Raw genomic sequence first — 22614 nt, forward strand, 5'->3', positions numbered from 1 at the left:
CGATGTGAACTGACCCTAGACGTGACTGAACACACACTCTTGTCTGTGTTGGTACTCTGCAGTTCAGCTATGGGGATCCTGAGCTTCCAGAGGATGTCTCTGAAGTTCAGCTGGCCTTCCTGCGCATTCTCTCCAGCCGTGCCTCGCAGAACATCACCTACCACTGCAAGAACAGCATTGCCTACATGGACCACGACAGTGGCAATGTTAAAAAAGCTCTGAAACTCATGAGCTCTACAGAAAGTGAGATCAAGGCTGAAGGAAACAGCAAATTCACATATGCTGTGCTGGAAGATGGCTGCACCGTAAGTAAACAGGAATTTAGTGCTGTAGTTAATAAATAATTCCCTCTAGAGGACTAGACCCATAACAAAGGAAGAGAGAGCTTTGCATGGCCTGGGTAAGGAAAGGACACAGCTACAGCTAGTAGGGAGAACCTAGATTCTGTCCCAGAAGTGCCAATCCTGTAGGAAGTGAGCTGCACTTTCATTTAAATCTGTGCTTTACAGGTATCTCCTTGCTTTAGAGTCAATGTCAGGGAAGTCACAGTCACCAAGTTTTACTCCATCCCCTGTCAACTCTAAAACTGATCATACCAAACCAAGGCTAGCTGGTTGAAGCCATGGGCTCTGGTTATGGGAAGGGGCAAACACAGTCATTTTGCAGATCTAGAATTGCTTCTCTGCAGCTTGCCAGTGCAGCAGAAAGTACTGGAGGGGGAGCAGGAACATCCCTGAGCATGGTGGTCTGACAGCTCCTGCAGCCTTTTCAGCATCAAATGGACAACACTAACACTGTTCTCCCTCCTGGGTCATTTCCACATAGACAGCAACCAGTTTTCAACAGGCTGAGAGGGTTTGTCATTACAGAAGTAGGAACTCTGATAACCTGTGGGATGATTGCCACATGGGCCAGCACTCTTGTCTCTAACATTTTGTTTCTTTTAACTCCACAGAAACACACTGGTGAGTGGGGTAAAACAGTTTTCGAATACAGGACGCGCAAGACAATGAGGTTGCCAGTGGTTGACATTGCACCATTAGATATTGGTGGTCCTGATCAGGAATTTGGCGTGGACATTGGCCCAGTCTGCTTCTTATAAATCAAAGATCCTGCTTTCTCTGAAACCCCAGCAAACAGATTCACACTCCAACTGTGCTCCTTTGTTTCAGCCTTGTCAGCTAGTACAGGTGCCCATCTGTATCCCAGTTATTTATTAACAAAATTTCTGGGGGAAACGTCAATTTGATATCAAGGGTTGGTTGTTTTTTGTTTTTTTTTTTTTTTTTTTTTTTTGCTATTACACAAAATACAGTAAAAATGCTTTTTTTTTTGCTCTAATTTTTTTACAAAATTCCATCTTCAAAACATGTCTCCGTGGTGCTATAATAAAAACTTCAACACTTAATAAAACAACACTGTGTTCTATTAGTTGAATGTTAGCCAATTTCCAAAGCACTGATTGCTCCCAGTACCAAAGTTTACCCTTCTTTCCAAGATGCAGTCCATAAAGCTAGAATGACCTCCCTGTTTCAACTACCTCAACATGGACAGAAACTGGGATGTGTCTGATGAGTCAAACCAAAAATCAATCGAATAAATCAAAATGCATCAGATCCAGTGGTCAATTCTGTGGATTCATTTGGTACAAAATTGTCTATGTCTGTACTGATTAGCTGTGAAAGGTACAGTTTTTCTTAAGAGTTTAATACCTTAATGTCAGTAGTCACCATAATTTTATTGTTGGATTGTATTCTGTTGTCAAAGGTGCTTCTCTACTTTCCTGTCATTGCTGGTCAAGACCACTAAAATTAGGGAAGTGTAAAAGACTAATATGATGGTGCTAATGTATTTTTCACTCCTAACTCTGCAAGTCAGGGTTATTGACTTGCTCAAAAAAACAAAAAAGGTAAAGGATTTAAAGCAATTGTAAATGTCTCCTGTTAAAGATCATCATTGGCATGTCATAATTGAGAATTTTCTCCCTTCACTCTGTAAAAGTCAATAAAGATGCAAAATTGTGAATTTCTTCTGTCACGTTAACACATTTATAGTGTTGAAGGTTAACCATCTTTGTAAGCTTTTATATGGTTGTTGGTCTATTCCTTACAGAGACACATAATAAAATATCTTAATAAAATTTCTTGTTGTTTCATAAAACTGACTTCTTTTTTTAATTTTACTATTTGTGCCTTCATTCAAACAAATGAACATGGCAGGACACAGCTCTGGTACCATTATGATTTTTCAAGGATCAGTTGCTCTGTTTGAAGGAAGCCTTGGTAATCCTAAAGGATGCAGTTTATGTTGTACTAGCATGAAATTTTCTCTTTCTTGCTTTTTCTACTCCATCCAGTGGCTCTCATCTGCAAGTACAGTGAGTTTCTCTATCAGCAGGGATTGAGATGTGACAGCAACATCCAAAGCAGGGCCCATGTACCAAGGAGGAAATGGAAGATCTTAACCTTCCCTCCTCCGAGGAACCTGCCTCAGTCTGAATAACCAGGCAGTCACAGACTACCAGCCTTCCAGGGGGTAGCTTAAATAAAGGGCTTAAGGCTCCCACAGGGCAGGCCAGCCACACCAACTCTTTGACAAAGCTGACATTTGAAAATCTTGGTGGTTTTTTATGGCCAACAGAGCTGCACAACTCAGTCATCCCCAAATCTTAGCAAAAATTTAAGGAGCAAGTGACGACAGTAACATTTAAGGAGCAGCAGCAGTTTGACAGTGCCTACCCTCGAGGCCAGAAGTAGGAACTAAACAGCACCAAGGAGCCCAGACCAGGAAAGATCTCTCCCAGTTAAATGCTGAAAGATACCACTCACCTTTCCCATGGAGCAAGGTCCAGAGACTGCCCCCACATCATTATTGCACTGCCACACATTGCCCCACAGCCCAGGATCATTAAAGACACTCTACCACAAGATGAGACAACAAAATTAAGGATTAAAAAAAAAAAATAGATTCTAAAAAGTTCTCATTGACAATAAGGATTATATATACATCCTCAGAGAATATTTTCTGGTTAGCCCAAGCAGGATAAATGCTGTTGATTAAGAAACCTCACCAGATTTGGGACTGAGCCAAGACACTGCCCTGCTTTGGCCTTGCAAATTTGGACACGCTCACACAGAAGGAAAGCAGTGAGGCACCGGGGAGACCCTAACAGCACAAATGCAGCATCACCACAGGCATGACTGTACTTGATACAACATATAAGAACAGCACCAAAAATTCATTTAAAGTACTGGCTCTTGCAGTAAATTTCCTCATTTGATGGTGAAAATCAGCTACCATTTATGGAAAATGCAAGTTACATGTACAAAATAATATTAATCTGACATAAATTACATGGTAGGAAGCCTTTGATTGGAGTTTTACAGAAGCAGCTGGTAAGAATGCTGGCTGGTGGAAAAATGCATTGGAAACACCTGTTCTTAATCCCCATAGCAGAAGAAAATAGCCTTTGCCATCTCCAGTGCTACTGGGGCTGGGTGGATGGCTGGGAACAATGACTCAACCTTAAAGACTTTGGGGGTTACTTTCTAAAGCACACACACTCATCAAGTCTTCTGTTAATAATTTCTACTAATTAAAATTGATTTTTCTGGAAATTTGTAGAAAATTCAAAGAAATAACCAAAATCACCACAAATATTTTCTTGATATAAAAACCTTCATTTTTTCAGAGTCATTAATTAGGCTACCATGGCTGTCCTATATCTCTACTTTTATATCACCACATTGCTATTTGGACAAAACTAGAAAAAAAAACATCAATAACAACCACAACATGTAAAAAGAACATCCCAACAAAACAAAAAAAATAACATTGCTCTTAAAAAAAAAAAAAAACAACCAAAAATTCCAAGCTATCAAAAACCCATCAAACATGGGGGAAAAAAAACACATCACAAATCCAGCAAACTCTTCTCCAACTGAAGGACTTCGCTATCTAATTAGATCCTACTTGCAAACAAATTATACACACCTGTGACTCATTCCTCACCCAGTGGCCTCTTCTTTGGCTTGAGGAAAAAGCAGATTTCTTTTACTGTTCCTAAAGATGTTGTCCAATTCCTCACAGGAGTAACAACAGCTTCACAAGAAAGCTGGTCTGTTGTTAGGTGTGTTCCCTTGAGCACACTCATTGTCCCTTGGAGCAGGGTTTAATACAGGTGATTCTCAGCTGTAATTCTTCATGTTTCTTTCATATTTATTTCATACATTAAGAAGCATTACCTCTGATTTTAACACTTGGTGAATTTCTGAATAGTATGACAGCAGGTAAAATAGGCAGGCTAAAAACAGTCTAAATTTACTGGTACTCAGGTAGTAATTCTACCCAAACAGGCTCCTTGTGGATATTACACCCTTCAACAAAACCTTTAAACTCCCAGCAAGCAAACTGTGATGCACTGGACGCAACAATCCAAGACTATGTATTTCCTTCTAGCATAAACACACCATTTGGACAACAACATCTATAAATTCCCAATTTATCTGGTATTTTTTATTTCAGCCATTGAACTGCTGATTGTCACCTTTTGTCATGATTTTTTTAACTATAATACTGACAATTGTCTATCATTCTTAATTTTTTCTATGATATTTGCATACTTGCAGGGAATCTTTTTTCCTTCCTTAACGTTTCTACATTTTAATTTCATTTAAATTTTCCTTTTACAACTGCTTTACTCTGTCTTCCTGGAGACCTCGCTCAGCAAGACCAACTGCCTTGTGAATGCTAACCTCCAGCATAGCCTCCACTTCCTGAAAAATTAATCAAAATATCCATAGATTATGAGTCTAATAGCTACTGTACTCAGGCAGCTACAGGGGAGCAAAGAAACATAGGGGATTTCATCCTGCAACAAGAGAAAAAAATCAAAGATTTTTGCTCTTAAGCCATCTTTAGACTTTTTTGCCTCTATAGAGAGAAAGATCCATAAAAATGTAAACTTTTCATCACAATTAGTCTAAAACTGAGGTGTATAAATCCAAAACTGTGGGTTGAACAAAGCCTCTCACCCAGAGAGAGCTGAAGCCATGAATTCCCTGTTTGCCTTCCTTACATTTTAAGCCTCCAGAACTGCTCAGTATAAACTGGCCTAGATGAAAACACCAAGACCTGTTTTCAAGCATTTAAATATCAAGCTGTCTTGGAGAAAAGAAGAAAATATTGTAGTCCATGTAGTTGAAAGGAAGGCAGGAGCTGAATGAGAGGCAGGAAAAAACAAGGAAAGAAGTTGCCCGCACAGTAATAAGATTGATACAAGAAATGTCTAATTCTGATTTACAGCTTCCCATTCTATTACATCAGCTGATCTCATTTACTTCACAGCACCATATTCCCATGGCTCTCTGAGACAAGAAGAGAAACAAGAGCAAAAAGCCCTTCCTCAAGGAGTTTTTCAGGGTATATCAATGACTTTTAAATATTGCTAATTTAGGCTTTAATATTACCTTGGAACTTTACCTTTGCAGTTAACTTCAAGTTGTCTTCTCAGGGTGAAGCTTGTTTGGAGGACACCAAAACCTTTCTTCCAGTGAATGTGGACTTTCTATTGTCTGTGGCACAGGGACTACCTCAACATCCCATTTCTTTGTTTTTTACACAAATTATGTAGAAAAAAATCCTTGAACATTACAACAATCCAGCCAACCCTTGTCTAAGAGAAAAACTTTGCTACATGATTAGGCCCTAATTGCAAACAAATTGTAAACACCTGTAACTCAGTGGGTTGCACCCTCAGCTTTCTCTGGGAGACAGGCAAGGCTTCTCCATGGCCACCATGGCTAGCAGCTGCTTTAAACCCCGCCTCAAGCCCCTCTCCCAGCAGTAATTTGGCACCTCAACTGATCCAAGGGACATTCCACACCACGTGGAGTCATCCTCAGGACATAAATCTGTGGTGGAAGCTGGCCAGGGGCCACTGCTCAGGAATTGGCTGGGTATAGGTCACTGGATGATGAGCAAATGCATTCTAGGCAATTGTTTTGTATATTTGAATTCTTTTCTTATTGTCATTATGCTCTCTTTCTTTTCTGTCATCCAATTAATCTTATATTTTTTTATCCCCCCCAACCTCCTCCCTGCCCCACTGCGAGAAAGGAGGAGTAAGCAAGTGTTCCTCTGGTGTTTAGTGGCTAGGCTAAACCCAGTAATATGGCAGAAGGAAATGCTCAGACTTTGATTTTTGTGTAGAGTCACACAGCTTGTTCCTAGAGGGAAGAGGCTCCTGAATTACAGCAATGGCTCCTGCAGTCATCACCATCTTCTGTCATTGTCATGTTTCTTTGTGGCAGGGAAGATCACACCATACCAAACATGCAAAAATATTTCACTGAATTTCTAGGATTGTAGTTGTGTTCTTTTGTCATACTTGGTTGGGTTTGTATCAGATTTTTTCACTCAGTTGACTCAGTTTGAGGCCAAAAAGCAGTTCTGTGATGCTTTGGCAGACGTGAACTTGCTTGGTTGTGTTTTTCTTCTTTTCTCTGCACAAACATCCCTAAATTGGGCTGCAGCCTTTTCTGGAGGATGGACAGTAATATCTCAATCAAGGAACTAATTACTAGTTTTGCAATATAAACATTTGATAGTGCACCAATCTCTGATATTGAGAATATAACAAAACTTAAGCCAGAGATTATAGAAAGATGGCTTCTAACTCTACCAGCAAAGAAATGAGAATGCTCACAAAATAAACATGGAGGAGGGAGTAAAAAATGGACTCTTTATCATCCTGCTCAAAGTAGTGTTGCCTGATGTCTTTGTGCTTTTCCAGACCTTCTCCAGCAAAGGATAAAACATGCAATGCCAAGAGCACAGTAGACCGATCAGCAATCAAGCTCTCTGGTGTTGTGCAATACCATAAAACTTTTCAGTTTTAATATTTGCACCACTCTACTCAGGTTCTCCTGAGCTCTGCACAGGCCATTGGCTCTCCTATTGTGCCCTTTCTCCTCTGGCTTTCACAAAAAACATCAACTCTTTTTTACTCTTTTACTGATCCTGAAGATATTGTCCAATAATTGACTCACAGGAATGAGCAGCAAATGCAAATTCACAATAAAGTTGTCTATGGGTCCACAGCTTCTAAGGCATTTATATTTCAGATACTGAACTGCTGATTTAGTTTTACCTTTTGTCATGATTTTTTAATCCATCTAATGCTCTAATTTTTTACCTTGTTTTCTCTGTGATATTTGCATATGTGCAGGGAATCTTTTTTTCATTCATTAGCATTTCTACATTTCCATTTAGTTTTGCTTTTCCTTTTGCAATTGTTTTACTTTTTCTGGAATCCTCTCTCAGAGAGAAAAAACTGCCCAGTGAGTATTAAACCTTCAGTATAGCCTGCATTTCCTGAAAAAGTAATTAAAATATCCATAGATTATGTGAGTGTTTACCAGCCCAATTACTCTGCTCAATCTCAGGCAGTTATAAATAAAGCCACAGGGGCTCTTATAACAATAAGAAAAATAGTGCTTTTTGCTCTTAAACTGTTTTTAGACTCTTTACTTGCCTTTGCAGAGAAGAAAAATCTTCCATTTTCTTGCTGTTCTGTGGGCTTTGGCTGTGTTGTTTCTAGCTGTAATGCCATGACATTTTCTTTGTTAGATTTCTGTGTTGCTCAGTACATTCTTCTACTGCATGTAGCACTGCTGGTGCTCTACAGAACCTTTTTAGTACTGAAGACTTAGAATTGGTTATTTATCACAGCTACAAGGAAGCTAGCACAAGGCAAGGAAGGAGTTTGGGAATTTAATTTCTAAATGAACTTTTAATGAATGGGTGCCAAACAAATACTGCACTACTGCTTTGAGACAGAGACAGTTTCTGTCAATGCTGGCAGTCCTGAAGTTTGTTTCTGAGTACAGATCAGTTATGGAAAACAGAACCAACTCTTGTAACTAAAATTTAATCTAAATTCAGTTTCTGATACTGTATTACTATAACCACTCTATTATTTTAATCACTCTGAAGTGCCTTTTTTCTACCATTTTTGAAAGTATTTGTCACTAAGACAGAACTTCACTTAATGTTATAGCTGACATTTACTTAATGCTACTTCATAAATTACAAATTATTGGCTCATTCATTCTAGGTCATGAAATTAAAGGTGTATTTACATGAGGCTATGCCATGTTGCCTGAATAAGAAAATGCCCCCCCCCACACACACACTTTTTGTTTTTTCTTTCTTAATATGATTCTACAATACTTTGAGGAATGCATAAACAGTGAAAGAGTTGGAATATCTATGTATGCTCTAAGCACAGTCAAGAGAAGAGAAAAGAATATCCAACCACTTGCCTGACAGACTCCTCAGTTAACTACCTGAGCGCTTGCACTTCAAAGCTGCCTTTCCTTTAGTGGTTCTCCAGCCCTGGTTTTAACAGAATATTACCTTAGTTGGCTCTCTAGTTACAGCTCTTTTCCAGTGCTCAAGGCACCTGGCTGAAGAAATACTGCACACTTCATATGGAGCTAGAGATGCAAAGAGAGACTAGAAAAGAAAAGGTATTTTTCATAATCAAATACTCTTCTCCTTCAACAACCTTACAAACTATTTATACCTAACATTTATTACAATACTCTGTTGATTAAATTAGAGATTAAAAATTCCAAACAGAAACCCATCCTCTAAATGTTATTCATTGTGTGCATCTGGATAAATCTGGATAAATGTGCCATCTTTGCTTGAACATACTGCAGCAAGCCTTAACATTGCAGCTTGAAATTAATGTAATCTAAAACTTCTCTAGGAGCCAGAATGGTAAATTAACCCCTGACTCACATATTTATAGAAATTATTTCATGCCATCAGGAGAGAAATCGTAAAGATCCTGCATGGCAGTAAAAGCAAACAGAAAACATGAGTATGAACCTGCCAACTTCCCAGTCCTTGCCTCTCCTGCAGGGACATGCAGATGGACAACCTAGAAACCTGCAAAGCCCCTGCCCCTTCAGAAAGGGGAAAGGAAGGGAAATTCTTGCCTGCTTCACTAGAAAAGCAACTTTATGTCTTGTCCAGAAACTGTCTGCTATCACTGTTAACTCGCATTGCCACTATGGCCAAATTGGAATTGGCCAAATCACATTTCATTCTTGAATAAAAATTCTCTCTGGAGTCTCAAACAATATTATTTAGGTAGCTTTTTTAGGCCTGCTGCTTTCCTTCGTACAACTGACACCTACCTGTAAAAACTGACACAGAAGATACTTTACAAATACTCCTATACTCCTATCTTCACAATATTTCACAATTATTTGTGCGAAGAGCAACCAAACAACAATTAAATACATCTGTTTTTAATTTCCTGGGAATGAACTGACATGGAATGAACACACTGGAAGGAGTTTTACAAAAAGGAAACCACTTACATAGCGAGAAGCATGTATTTAATTAAATGCTTTGCAAAGATACATGAAAAAAGCTATGTGCATGACTTTCTTTAGGGAGAGCCCCAGCTGTTTATTTTTTTTTAAGGAACAAACAAAAAAACGTGGAGAGCACAGATGCAGTAAAGAAACAAAAAACCTAAGTAAGTTTGTACCCACATACTTTACAAAATAAAGCATGTTGTAGGTACAAAACACTATATACTGAATGACCAACAAATAAATGCACTGTAACATTGTTCTCTCAAACACTGTAAGCCTAACAGCTAAGCTCTGAGCATGACATTGACAGTAGGCATCTTTATTTCATCAGCCTTCTAGAGAGTCGTTTAGCACCATCACTTTGTTGCTTTTATTTTTGCCCTGCCTATCTCCTATCTTGAAATAACAACAGAAGCATAGCACCTCTAAAATAAAACCAGGAATATTAATTGCATCCCAACTTCCAGAGATGAGGTAGCTTATGCTAAGAAATGATGGAACTTTCCTGCCTTGACAACTCAAGGCCAGCGAGTCAAATTACTGGTGATGCATGTCTGGATGTCAGCTAAAACCAAGGAATTTCTAAACTTTCTTTATTAGCAATTGGTCTGGTATACATGTGAATGGTCTGCAACACACAGAAATTGGCACCATATATAAGACATCTGTATAATTTGATACGTAATGGCTTCGTAGATGGGCAAATATTGGAAAATCAACAAGTATTGGGTTTAAGACACACTTTGAAGATTAAGGATAATTTAATGGAATTACACAGATACATTGTGAGAAGTGAAGTCTAGCCTTAAGATATGGGACACCCCTACTGAAAACTCATATTTTCCCCCAGTAATGTTTTTTACTTCATAAATTAACCATGGCTATGGATCACTCTTCCGAACAGACTTACATAGAAAAGTGCAAGGAAAACAATGCCAAATTAAGGTAGTCTTGTCTGAAGAGATTTTCTTCTACAAAAGACACAGATTTCTGTGAATGGCAACCACAGGAATACAAACTGGGGTGGAGGGACTAGGTATGATTGAAATATAGCCAAAGGTTCACAAAAGTGCTCTACTCTTCTGTTATTCAGTACACATCAAAGCAAAAGAAATAATCATTAGAGCTTTACATAGTTCCACATTAAACCTATCTATTTTGAATACCTGGAAATGTCAAAATAATTTGAAGCAAAACTGAGGAAAAGGATTCATATTACTTTTAGAAGGTTGTCATCAATCCTCTTAAAATTGTACTAAAAAGTTGGTTTCAATCATTGAAAACAGAAGGTTTGTAAGTAAAATAAATATTCAAAAGGAGGCCGGGCATTTAGAAAGAGCTGTATATACAATGCTGATCCAATATCAGCCATTACTTCAAGAGTCTCAGGATTAACTTCAATCAGTCTAAGTTCATGTTTAATTGCTGCTGTTGCTGGGTAGTGTGTTATATTCCCCCCTTGCTCTTACACAAAGCAAACTGGCCCAATTTCAATTCCAAATTCCTGGTCGGTGCTGCCAATGTCCACCGGTGCAATATCGATGATGGGTAAGCGTGCCACGTTCTGCGTTCTGTACTCAAAAACAGTCTTGCCCACATTCCCATTACGTTTCTAGAGGGAAAAGAAGGGGAAAAAAATTTAAATTAGGCCAGAGCTCATGTAAAAACAAGCCTGAAGTGCAACTGTGAGTCAGTTTTCTGATTGTTCAGGGGGGTGTCACTGTGCCTTTGCTGAATAACACCCTGAGCAGCTCTGTCTGCACTGCATATGGGTTATTTTGAAATGTCTCTAATGAGCAGATCTATCAGACTGACCTATCAGGGCTGATTTTTCTCTTATGCTATCAAATTCTTCTCTATGTGTTAATTATATATGCCTTCACCCATAATTGTGAGCTTACTTTAAAGCACAGAGAGTATTTAATTTATTTCAGGTGCAAGACTAGATTTAGGAATATTTGCCACTATGTTGGTCTTGGCTGGAACTGCTTTTGAACATGAAAAATCCACTACTTTCTGGTTTCTGTGCCCACCATGAAACTTTAGGGAGAGTTTTCATTTCCAGCTCAATCACAGTACCAGTGAGTTTCCTCCACAGTACTGCTTTCAATATTCTTGCAAAGTTTGTGGTCATGTCACCAGTTTGTACAATTCCACTCAGATCTGAACAAGGGCCGGGAAATGCAAAATGCCAAGATATGTTTCTCAGTATGCTCACTAAGAAGGAATTTGCAAACAGCATCTAAGTAGTGCAGATTTCTGTTATATGAAGCTAGAATTATAGCAAAACCCCCATTTGATCAGTTACTTCTACAATTCATTATAAAATCCTGCAGCATTTTAATTACTTCCTTGTGTAGGGTTTTTTTTCTAATTCAAGAGAGAAGAGAAAAGGTGCAAAAGTCCTTTTCCTCCCCAGCAAACAGCAAAACCCCCAAACTCACAGAGCAGCTGTCGTGCAGAACAGTGTATCTGAAGCGGCTGTTTCCCTCTGCCTTGATCTCCAGGTCATTGGCCCCTTTCAGAACCACAGCTTTTTTCAGGTTCTTTGTCTGGTCATCCATGTACCCAACACTGTTTCTACAAAGGTAGGTGATGTTCTGGGAAGCTTCCTTGGACAGGAGGCGCAGGAATGTCATCTGAGTGACAGCTGTATCCCCGTACACAAACTTTGGAGATAAAGAAAAAGGTCATTTATAGGACACTGAAATTAAGAGTTGGTGAATTTATAAATATCTGCCATTACTGTCATCTTTCAGACATGACTAGTAGGAGGCCTATTACATAAAATCTAAGGGTGGTTTCTTTTGTAATTTGCTGTCAGTTGAGGACAAAGAAATTTGGACATTCTGTAATGGGGAGAATTTTGGAGAATTTTGATCATAATTCTCTGACACTGAACAACTCAGGAAGCTGGGCCTCCACAGATATGCCAATTCTGCCTCATTTCTGAAACAGATTCTTACATATGAAATAGTGCATTAGAGGAACCTTGAAGCAGGTAAGAAACATCAAGCACAGAAAATTCTTTTACAATGCACCTGACATATCACCAATTTATTCAGTTGTTTTCTGTAGGGTTTGTATTGTATTTAGATGCAGCACAAAGAAAGTATGACTATATAAAAATAACTACACATCTGCATATGGGCCTTATAAACTGATCAGTTGGCACAGGAGTTTGACAAATATTTCAAGAAGTGTCACTGTTTCTATAAAAAACAAGTAATTTTTCTACCAGTAAAACAAATTCTAAAATTCCTGAGGTCTTTTATTTTCCCCTGTCCATGTAGGTTCCATTTCATTCCTATTTTATGAATCTTTAAAAACAACAGTCAAGAGTGTCTAAAAATTTATACATTTCACTGTAACTGATGGAGAGAAAATCTTATTCACTGGTACTGTCATAATGTATAAAGTGTGGTACCCCTGTTTAGTAATCTTGGACATTTATTATTTAGAATCCATAAGGAGTGCACTTGACTATTACATAGCTCATACTATTAGTTACTAAAGTGTTTCAAAAGTACCGAAATATTCTTTTTTAGTATTCCTGAACATAATTTGTTCCTCCAAACAGCATCTGCCTTCTGTCTACCTCTGCAGGCAGCTAAACATCAACTGAGATATTTTGAGTCATGGCAAAGCTTCCTGAATTTAGTAACAAGTGAAAGCATCTCAAAAAAGCAATCAATATTACATCTGTTCTCAGCTGTTAAAGTTCTAAACTGTTTTCAGTAATCCAGTTGATACCAGCATTATCTTTTACACACCAAATACTTAATTTAAAGATAAAAATGCTCTGTGAAATAACATTTGAAGGTATTCTCTGTGCTTTTGATAAACTAGGAATAAAAATGGCAAAAACTAGTTAATAAATTATGTACTTTACATAGGGTAAACTTCTGTTATTTGTCAGGATCATTAAGCCTAATTTTAGAAGTTACCATAGAGGAAGAACCCAGCAGAAAGGTAAGTGAAATTTTTTCTGCCTAGAGACTGAGGGATTCAATGTGGATCAACCTGACACATATGATAACAATCATACTTTCATTCAAAAACAAATGTATAAAGTAACTTTCTTATTTTTTAGAAATATAGAGTTTTTTGAAAGGAAGATTAGCATCCAATTAAAACAGTAGGAATATGCATTATGGATCAAGGTAGAAGTACAGTTGTTTAAGGACAAGATAGAGATTTAGTAAAAGACTGATAGAGAAGCTGATGTCTTTGTCCAGCAGTGGTCTACTTTAGCCAGTCCTGCATTAGATGCACTTGCAGCTTTTTCCCAGCTGTTTCCTATCTTTATTACATGGTACTAAAAATCAATTGACTATAAACTAGTCAATCAACAAGTACAATGCTCTGACTGTAGCAGAATCTGCTCAGAGCAGATGAAGCTCCAAACCACAAGGCCACAAAGCTTAACCATGGCTGTATTTATTTACCTGTGATCCCCTGTTCATATCAAGGCCATACCAAATAGGCTTTAAGTCAGAGGACTTGCTGGCCCACCATGTTTTGCGGGGCACAGAAGATGGGTTGGCAGAAATGCAGGTCTCCCCAGTTTCCATGTTGCAGTACACTTTTATAGCATCTTCAACACATCCTTGGTTAGGATCAATCCAATATTCGCCTACAAAGAACACAAAACATGACTGTGTTATATGACAAAGATTTTTGAACCAATGAGAAGGCATAAGCAGAAATCTGTTGCAGCAGTGCAAAGCAGGCCATGAGCACAATGCCCATGCTGGCCAGGGGCAGCCTCACAGGGCGCAGAGCAGAGGTGTGAGCACGCACCGCTCCTCTTGGAGGGGTGGCACAGCTTCAGGTCGTCACAGGTGCGCGCTGGGTGTTTCTTGGAGCCATCGGGGCTGCGCATGGTCTCAATCTGGCTGCTCAGGGACTTCAGCGTGGCGTGGACTCCTGGATCTGTTTTGTTATGGTCATCAGGGGCTGCTTCATCCTCAGTAAACTCTGGCAGTGGATCCGCCATGGCATCGTCATAGTGTCCCATGATGTCACCAATGGCAGCGGTGAGGTGGCCAGGAGGCCCTGGAGGGCCAGGAGGACCAGGCTCACCTGGTGGGCCCTAGGGTTCAAAACAAAAAGGCAGCAGAGGTCCAGTAGAGTAAAGACTATGCCAAATGACAGCAAAGCCTGCCAGCAAACAAAACACCCAAAACTTTGGGATCAGTCACTCTGAAGCACAGGGAACAATTCAGATATAAAGAATTCACCTTTCAAAGAACAAGGATAACAGATGAGATATGTATTCACTGTGCTTCATGTCCTCTCTGATTGCCTTAATGCCTTGCTCAACTTTTTCTTGCTCCTGATTTTAAACAGGAAACAGCTGGAAAAAGTCACCACAGAATGCCCTCATTCCCTTTGTTAAACCATGTGTCCCTCCTTGTCCAGATCCCCACCTAACAACTTTATTTGTTAAAATTCCTGCTTTCCCTAACTGGCCTCAGGATCATTTTCCTGGATGGAAAATTTGGCACTAAACACATCTTTATACTTATGCAGCGCAGTGCTGAGCTCTCTGATCACAGAACTCTGATCTTTCTGTGGGACCGAATCTACATCATCCTTACTTGGAAGAGCAGGTGTTTTCCTGACTAAATTTTCCCAAACGGTGCCACCATGAACTGACACATGAGAAGATATCTGTTAATAAACATATCTCACCCTGCCAGTCCTTCTCTGGCAGCACAAAGTCTGTAGCGTACCTCCAGGTGAATTGTGATGCTCTGGTGTTGGATCAGAGCTGGCCTTGCCTTTGAATCATCACTTCAGAACTCCCAACTAGTGCTCCAAATGCACATGGCAGAGCACACATCCCAGCTAACATACACTGTGTCTGAAAAGCGAAATCTCAGCTTTTATTTCTTGCTTTTTGGTTCCAACTTACAGCTGCATGCATGCCCCCGTGGAAAGCAAAACTAAAAATACTGGAATGTGATATTTCTTGTACGGTTTCATTACACAGAGGATAGAGACATATTATATTATTATGGTCTGCCACAGATTTTTCATACAAGTCTTGGTGTCTGGGCAGAAGTGGAGATACTGATAATTAGCAGAATTTCAAATTAAATAGACAGAATATGTCTCACCTGATAAACACAGGAAACACCCTGTTTTACCAGACAGACAGTCAGCAGAAACTGCCTTCCTTTTCTTGCCCATTGTTTTGTTCTACCTCTTCCACAAAATAAGTAATATCAATTTTTAATTCTCCACATGACCACCCAGATCACTCTTTTCTCGAATTCCTCTAATTTTTAAATTTATCTTCTTTCAAATAATTTAGCTACCCTTTTTTGAGTATTTTGAATTGTTACATATGGAATATGCCTGGGGCATTCAGCAAGGTTTAGGACTCTTTCCAAACAGGTCAAGCCAGTTTTCATCAGGAGTGAATGAACGTAGTAGTGGATGTTTGTTGGAGAAACTACACATCTCATTATTTATCTTGAGCTCATAGATGTTTTAAAAAAACGTGATGGACTGTGAAAAATAATCTGATTATTTGAAGATAACCTTTTCCCCCCATATTCCCATCAATTTACCTCAGGTCCAGCTTCTCCCACAGTCCCTCTAACACCAGGAGGCCCAGTTGGCCCAAGTGGACCAGGACTTCCATCTTTTCCAGAAGGACCAACTGGACCTGGAGGACCCTGGAAAATACAGGAGACAGATGGAATGTATTTTAGCATTTAAAAACAAAGTTTTACAAAATAGCCTGTTATAAGCAATATGTTTTCAGGAAGCAATCTGATTACTTGTGCCTATTACCAAACTTTTAAAAATCACCTTATATAAGAGATATTAGGGTAATTACCATATGATACCAAAGTCAGTAAAAGTCATTGAAATAAAAGGGATACAGAAATAGACATCTGAGCAAGAAAAAAAAACAAACTCCAAGCAAGAAAAGCCTTTAAAGTTATACTCACCCGAGGACCAAATGGGCCTGGAATGCCAGGACTGCCCTGTTCACCAATTGGACCCTAAACAGAAGAGATTGTCATATCATAGTGCCATTTAGAGCATATTACTTTAGTTTTAAGACATTACTGTGTGATATACACAATTTGGTATGAATAGCATTAAAATGTACATAAACAATGGGTGGTACCTTTATCTTAATCCCTTAGTAACTTAATAAAATTTACTGGTTGCAAATTTACTTGGCTGTAAAGCTGTTTCTCTAGAACAGCCCTGGTTTTGAGTATTTATATCAGTGTGGCTTACAAGAGAGTAAACAACAGTGCTATCACCAAGTAAAAAGGTGTTGGGGTCTTTTTGTTGCTACTGTTCCTGCATGTTGAAACTCCCAGCATTTGCACAGCACCAGTGAATAAATGTAATTTTTAAAAAGCAAGCTTTCCATTATGTTTCCATTCAATTGACAATGAAATCACAAAGTTCTTGAAAATATTAGCAAGAGATGCTCTCACAGTCCTTTTGGGATTTTGCACTGGATTCCTTGACTCTAATGAATTAAAACAGTGCCAAAAAACATTTCACACTCTAAATTGCTTATCTGAAACTACCATCTTTTGTTACCATCTTGTGCTGATAGTTCAGGGATGGGCCTTGCAAAGGTAACAAGAATAGGACAACACACATCTTGCAACAACAGGTTTACCTCATCATGCAACAGTATTTTAAAATTGCATTAAATATATTAGCAAGTACAGACACCAAGCCACTCAACTTGTGGGGAAAAAATACCTGGTTTGCTTTTTTTTCCACTTTAAATAACTATGTTCCTGATACAATATTTAAGTACCAAGCAAATAAAATTTTAGTAAAAGCAGAACAACTTACAGGAGGGCCAGGAAGGCCTTGAAGTCCAGTGAAACCCCTGTGTCCTTTCTGGCCCCTATCACCTCGATCTCCATTGTCACCTTTGTCACCACGAGGTCCTTGAGGACCCTGTAAATATCAATGATGAAATAGAAAATTCTGAACTGGGAAAAAAACTCCAACCTCAAAACCCCCTCATCTGCTTTTAGACACTGCACTGAGACCTCCTTCCCTTTATGATTAAAGTACAACTGAGGTTACTTTCCCTAACTACAAACAACATCCAGGCAGCACAAATGCCTTGCTCCTATTACTGTCACAATTTTATTGTTGTTAGTTTTGATAATCACAAACTTTTACTAATTCAAGAATCATTGGAAAATGTGGCTGCTGTTTTCAATTCTATATTTCTCAGCCCAAATTGCATGCTAAATTTCTCAGTGCTAGATTCCAAATACTTTATCAATGGCATCATTATCACTAACTACTCAATAAACTTTCCTGTCTCTCAAATGACATCTGCTTAGGGACAGGAAACATTGTTTTGAATTTCCCAAGTTTGCACTTAATTTTCTGTTCCAGGCTTGGACTGTAAAAGACTTATGTAACATAAAAAAGAGGAGTTTTGTTTATTTTCCTTTTCAGACTGAAGTTGGAAGTTCATGAGTTGAATTAAGGCCTTTTCCTAATGGGAACAGGTGATTTTTTTTTTTTTTTGGTATTTCTGCCATTTTTATCTAAAAACATCCCTTTTTGTTTAGCATTCATTTCTTTACCCCTTATTTAGACCAGACTCCAGCCATTTGCTAACTCAGGTCCTACCATTATCCAGACAGCAACATGCTCCAAATAAAGAGGCTTCCAAAGCATTACTGAAGTATCCAAATACAAATATCCAAATTTCTGCAGCTTTGCACAAATGAAGCACAGGTGAAGCCCTGCTTGGCATTCTCATTTGGGCTTAATTCTTCACACACTTTCCTCAGCTGTATCTCAGACAAAACCACAGTGACCATGGGCAACTTACAGGCAAACCTCTTTTTCCTGCACGACCTGGGGGACCCATGGGACCTCGAGAGCCCTAGAGAGATTGCATCAGAAAGAATGTGAGACAATGCATGAAAACCATACACAATATTTTTTGATAAAGTCTTTTTTTAAAAGCCTCACTTACAGTTTCACCTCTTTGACCTGCATCTCCTGGAGGGCCAACAGGACCTGGAGTTCCTGGACCTCCTGGAGAGCCTGGTAAGCCTGCAGGGCCAGGTTCACCACGATCACCCTGCAAAGCAGAATTTCAAAAATTTTATCTAAAGAGGATTGGTTTATCTAAAGAGGATTGGTCTAGACCAAAGCAACAAAACTGTAGCACTGCCAGTCTACTTCTGAGCAATTGCAACCTACAAAGATACTCCTGCTGCAAGAACTTAAGTCTGAGTTTGTGGTGGTGGATGTTCTTAGCCTCTTAGCCAGGCATCCTCAGCTTTGAGAGGTACTATATTCAAAGCTGTGATACACTTTCAGAACAAGCTCTCCATCCAGGTTAACTGAATGAAAAGAAAATCTACAGTAAGTCAATAATAAAATGGGGATTTGCAGAAGAAAATTAAGAAAATAATATATTCTTACACGTTCTCCAACAGCTCCATCTCGTCCAGGAGTACCATCATTACCAGCAGGTCCCTGGAGTTATGGAATAAAGATAGAACTATTGATTAACTCTGTAATCCTGCATTTCTAGAAGAATTAGGAAGTTGTTCTCCACCTGTAACTTCAAGTCAAGGAGAACAACCACCAGTCTTTTCTTACATGCTACAATATTGTAATACTTACTTCTGGACCAGCTTCACCTACAGGCCCAGTGGCACCTGACTGGCCAATAGGTCCTGGGGGGCCTTTGTCACCAGGTGGCCCCGTGGGACCTTGCTTTCCTGGAGTACCCTAAAAAAGGTGACAAATATCATATCAAAATTTTATTCACAAAATAAAGAAAGCACTCAAAACCTGTTGCCTGTCAAACTATTCCTTACTCCAGACTGAAATACTATGTAGATTTGAAAATGGAAAGAACCCCGGATGTTTAAAGAAAAGGTTCTTACAGAATTTGAATATGTATTTAATATACTTTGTGTTTTTAAGAAGTTACTGATAAATCAGTAAGTCTGATGTCATTATCTGCAATTAGGTATGGCATTTTAGATTTCAGAAAAATATTATGCAGTGAAATAATTAACATGATTCTGTCTCACCACCAACAAACATTGTTATCTCAGAAAAATTTCTGGCCAACTTTAGCTATAAAGTGACCTAATGGATCCAGTGGTGATGACAGATCCTCCATACCAACCCTTTTACTAATGGTCTATTTAATTGCTTGATCTACTGGATCATTAGGCTATTGAACAAATATCTATAAATCCTGCATGAAAGTGAAGAGAGCTCAAGTGGCAATTTGGAAGGCTGTAGTTCACAATTTATTAAACTGCTTACAGAGCGTCTACACATTCAAGTGACCTTTGGGAACCTAAATGAGAGTGTGGAATTGTTTTTTTTAGAGATAAAGTTTTAAGTCAAATAGAAACATTTTGGACAGAAGCCTTAATGTTATTACTCACTCTTAATTCAGGTTCAGACTTTCCGTTATGGCAGAAACAAATAGGAAGTAAACCTTCCATGTCATGCATTTGTATGAGATTAAGTTCTATTCTATTGTCTCTCTATTCCCTCCTGCAACAGGAGTTTTCCAGATTTCTGCTCGTGCTAAGGAGCACTACACTGCAAATCCAACACAGAAATTCCCAGGTGGGTGGCACATGGCCCTGCCATTACTTACTGCAGGCCCTGGCAGCCCAGGCATGCCTCTCTCCCCTCGCTGTCCTGGCATTCCAACAATTCCTCTCTGACCAGTAGTTCCTGCTGGACCAGGGGGGCCATCTGGACCCTGAAACCCACAGAGGAGACAGCAATGTCACTGCCATGTCAGCAGCAACAAGCAATGAGAGCCAGCCTGGAGCCGGTGGAGGGACAGTGCAGGGACGTACGGGCTGCCCGTCATCCCCCGGGTCACCCTTGTCTCCAGGGCCACCAGGAGGCCCAGTTGGCCCTCGATCTCCCACACGGCCATGAGAACCTGGATCACCACGAAGACCTGGGGGACCTTCTTTTCCTGGCTCACCAATAGGCCCAGCTGGCCCTGGGGCTCCCTAAATAAATGGAAACACATCATTACATTGGACCCTTTTCTGATCAGGACTAATAAAATTCTAAGGACTGTGTTTCAATTAACTATAAATGCACACTCTGAGGCTAACAAATGTGAATGAGCTAAAAGCTATTATCATCTCATTTATGATCAAATAATGAAATGAAATTAATATCTCATCAAATTATGTCCAAGCTCCACCCATGTCCCTCTAATTTTCAATTCCAAACTCACTCCTTTAAAGGACACTTTTTCTTCTGCTTCTCTCTTTTTTGTTTTTTCTTTCCCCTCAATTATATAACCACTGCTAGAAAACTCACCCTTGCCCATCCTTTCTAATATTATCAAGCTGAAGTTCATATCCAAACTTTTCATTTCCATGGTACAAATTAGTGTTTCAACAGACCTTTGTTAATTTCTCAGATACTTTTAAAAGACTTCACATGTATATCAAGTTTTCCATAAACTTCACATTTGATAACCTTACAGTGACTGAAAGTTGGTTTTTTATCATATGCTAAAAGGCATATGAAGTATGACAGTTCTCTGTGTGGAGGTCAACTCTCAACTTGATCCACAGCTAGTGTTTTTTAATAGTCTTTCTGAAAATGTTTAAACAGAAGAGATCTTGTGTTTGCAGGTTTGAGTTTACTTTAATGGAACTTATGAGTAACTCCATCAATGAAAGAGCCCAGTAGAGGCTCGCTCTTTTCCAAACACTGTCCTAATCTTAGTCACTACTAAAAGGACCAAAAAGTAAAATACGGAGGAAAATAAAGTTGGGGGTTTTTTCTTCCTCTAAGCAATGAAGTCATTGGAGCAATTTGAGCAGCAATTTGAAAGACTACTTAACCCAATGGAAAGCCTTGGACCAGTATCAGGCATTGGACCAAGCTGAAGACTAATGAGCTTTACTTAATGACGCAAGCAATCAGTCATGGAAGTCAGTGTTGACAAACTGTTCTCTTCAATAGTACCAGGCCATAAATACTGCTTCACCCTTCTTGCTTTATTTAACCTTCAGATCCCTGGTGAACATTCTATAAAACATACCTATTAGGAAAACGATAATTAACTTACAGTAGGTCCTGGAGGCCCAACTCTTCCAGCAGATCCTGGGAATCCAGTAGCACCCTAAAAAACAAACCAATTTTAATGCTATCTTTATGAAAAGAAACACAGCACTAGTTACCTCAAATGTTCTTGGCTGAATTAGTGAGCAAATTATATTTACATACTGAAAAAACAAGCTGTGATAAGGAATAACACACATTACATAAAATTTCGGGATTAGATTATCTGCAATCAGGTCTCAACACATAATATCTACTTACAGGTGGACCCTGAGTTCCTCTACCACCTTTTAGACCCGGAACACCTGAAGGGCCCTAAAAGGAAAGGAGAAAAAAGAGGAGTGATAGTGAACAAGATCAGCCTATGTCACCAGTTCTGTCACAATTTTAGTGATACTTACTGGGGGACCGTGAGACCCAGCAAGACCCTGTGGTCCTGGAGATCCAGCATCTCCTTTCTGTCCAGGTTCTCCAGGTTCACCTTTCACACCAGGCTGACCATCAGGGCCCTAAAAGAAATAATATTTAGAAAAAACATCAGGTCAGGGAACACCAAATCTTTCCTAATAAAAGAATTCCATAGAGAATTTCTAAAAGGGTGAAAAAAAAAAATAATACCAGGGGTACAAATCAGTCCAGAAACCCTGCATTTAACAATTCAGCATGATCTTTAGAAGACCACACACACATGACATTTTCTAAACATTCTGTGAAGCCAGTATTTCTATTTTTAATGTTTTATTTATCTAGCTCCCATTTTTCTTCTCTTCAGGTTTTCTATTTTCCTCAGCAGCTACAAAACAAACATTGCCTTTTCTAGGCTTTATTTTCCCACAAAGGGAAGCAGGTGCAAAACTGTGAAAGGGATCCTGAAACAGAATATTTAGGCTGTGGGAAAGCTTAGAGTATTCAAGTCCATCTGGTCCATCACCTCATTCCAGCCTTCACTAGTCATGACACAAATCTTTGCTACCTTCAGTAGACACTTTTAACTTCCCTCATTTTAATCTCAAAGGAGCAACATAACATACTAATGAAAAGATGAAATCTGGTAAGCAATTACGTACATTAACAAGAAAACCACTTTTCAATTGTCTAGGGAGATTATTGGCCCTTTCCT

General features: G+C 39.1%; 2 protein-coding genes across 3 annotated transcripts in view; one reads left to right on the plus strand and one right to left on the minus strand.

The window, feature by feature from the left end:
* Window positions 1–2160, plus strand: part of COL3A1 (collagen type III alpha 1 chain) — a 49036-nt gene extending 46876 nt beyond the window's left edge. Inside the window, exons 50-51 of the mRNA XM_033065321.1 lie at window positions 63–305; window positions 956–2160. Of these exons, the coding sequence (XP_032921212.1) occupies window positions 63–305; window positions 956–1102 (390 nt within the window). The 3' untranslated portion in view covers window positions 1103–2160. The remainder of the gene's footprint in view (window positions 1–62; window positions 306–955) is intronic.
* A 7811-nt stretch (window positions 2161–9971) lies between these two features.
* The window catches only part of COL5A2 (collagen type V alpha 2 chain), a 94956-nt gene continuing 82313 nt past the window's right edge, over window positions 9972–22614 (minus strand). For both annotated transcript variants that reach the window (XM_033064835.2, XM_033064833.2), the window contains exons 39-54: window positions 21896–22003; window positions 21756–21809; window positions 21502–21555; window positions 20261–20422; window positions 20053–20160; window positions 19053–19160; window positions 18849–18902; window positions 18394–18501; window positions 18247–18300; window positions 17241–17348; window positions 16364–16417; window positions 15977–16084; window positions 14199–14490; window positions 13844–14031; window positions 11840–12064; window positions 9972–11007 (exon numbers count right to left, since the gene is read on the minus strand). In XM_033064835.2, the coding sequence (XP_032920726.1) occupies window positions 10861–11007; window positions 11840–12064; window positions 13844–14031; window positions 14199–14490; window positions 15977–16084; window positions 16364–16417; window positions 17241–17348; window positions 18247–18300; window positions 18394–18501; window positions 18849–18902; window positions 19053–19160; window positions 20053–20160; window positions 20261–20422; window positions 21502–21555; window positions 21756–21809; window positions 21896–22003 (1932 nt within the window). In that variant the 3' untranslated portion in view covers window positions 9972–10860. The remainder of the gene's footprint in view (window positions 11008–11839; window positions 12065–13843; window positions 14032–14198; window positions 14491–15976; window positions 16085–16363; window positions 16418–17240; window positions 17349–18246; window positions 18301–18393; window positions 18502–18848; window positions 18903–19052; window positions 19161–20052; window positions 20161–20260; window positions 20423–21501; window positions 21556–21755; window positions 21810–21895; window positions 22004–22614) is intronic.

The sequence above is a fragment of the Catharus ustulatus genome, chromosome 7 (assembly GCF_009819885.2).
Source record: "Catharus ustulatus isolate bCatUst1 chromosome 7, bCatUst1.pri.v2, whole genome shotgun sequence".
Classification (NCBI taxonomy): Eukaryota; Metazoa; Chordata; class Aves; order Passeriformes; family Turdidae; genus Catharus; species Catharus ustulatus.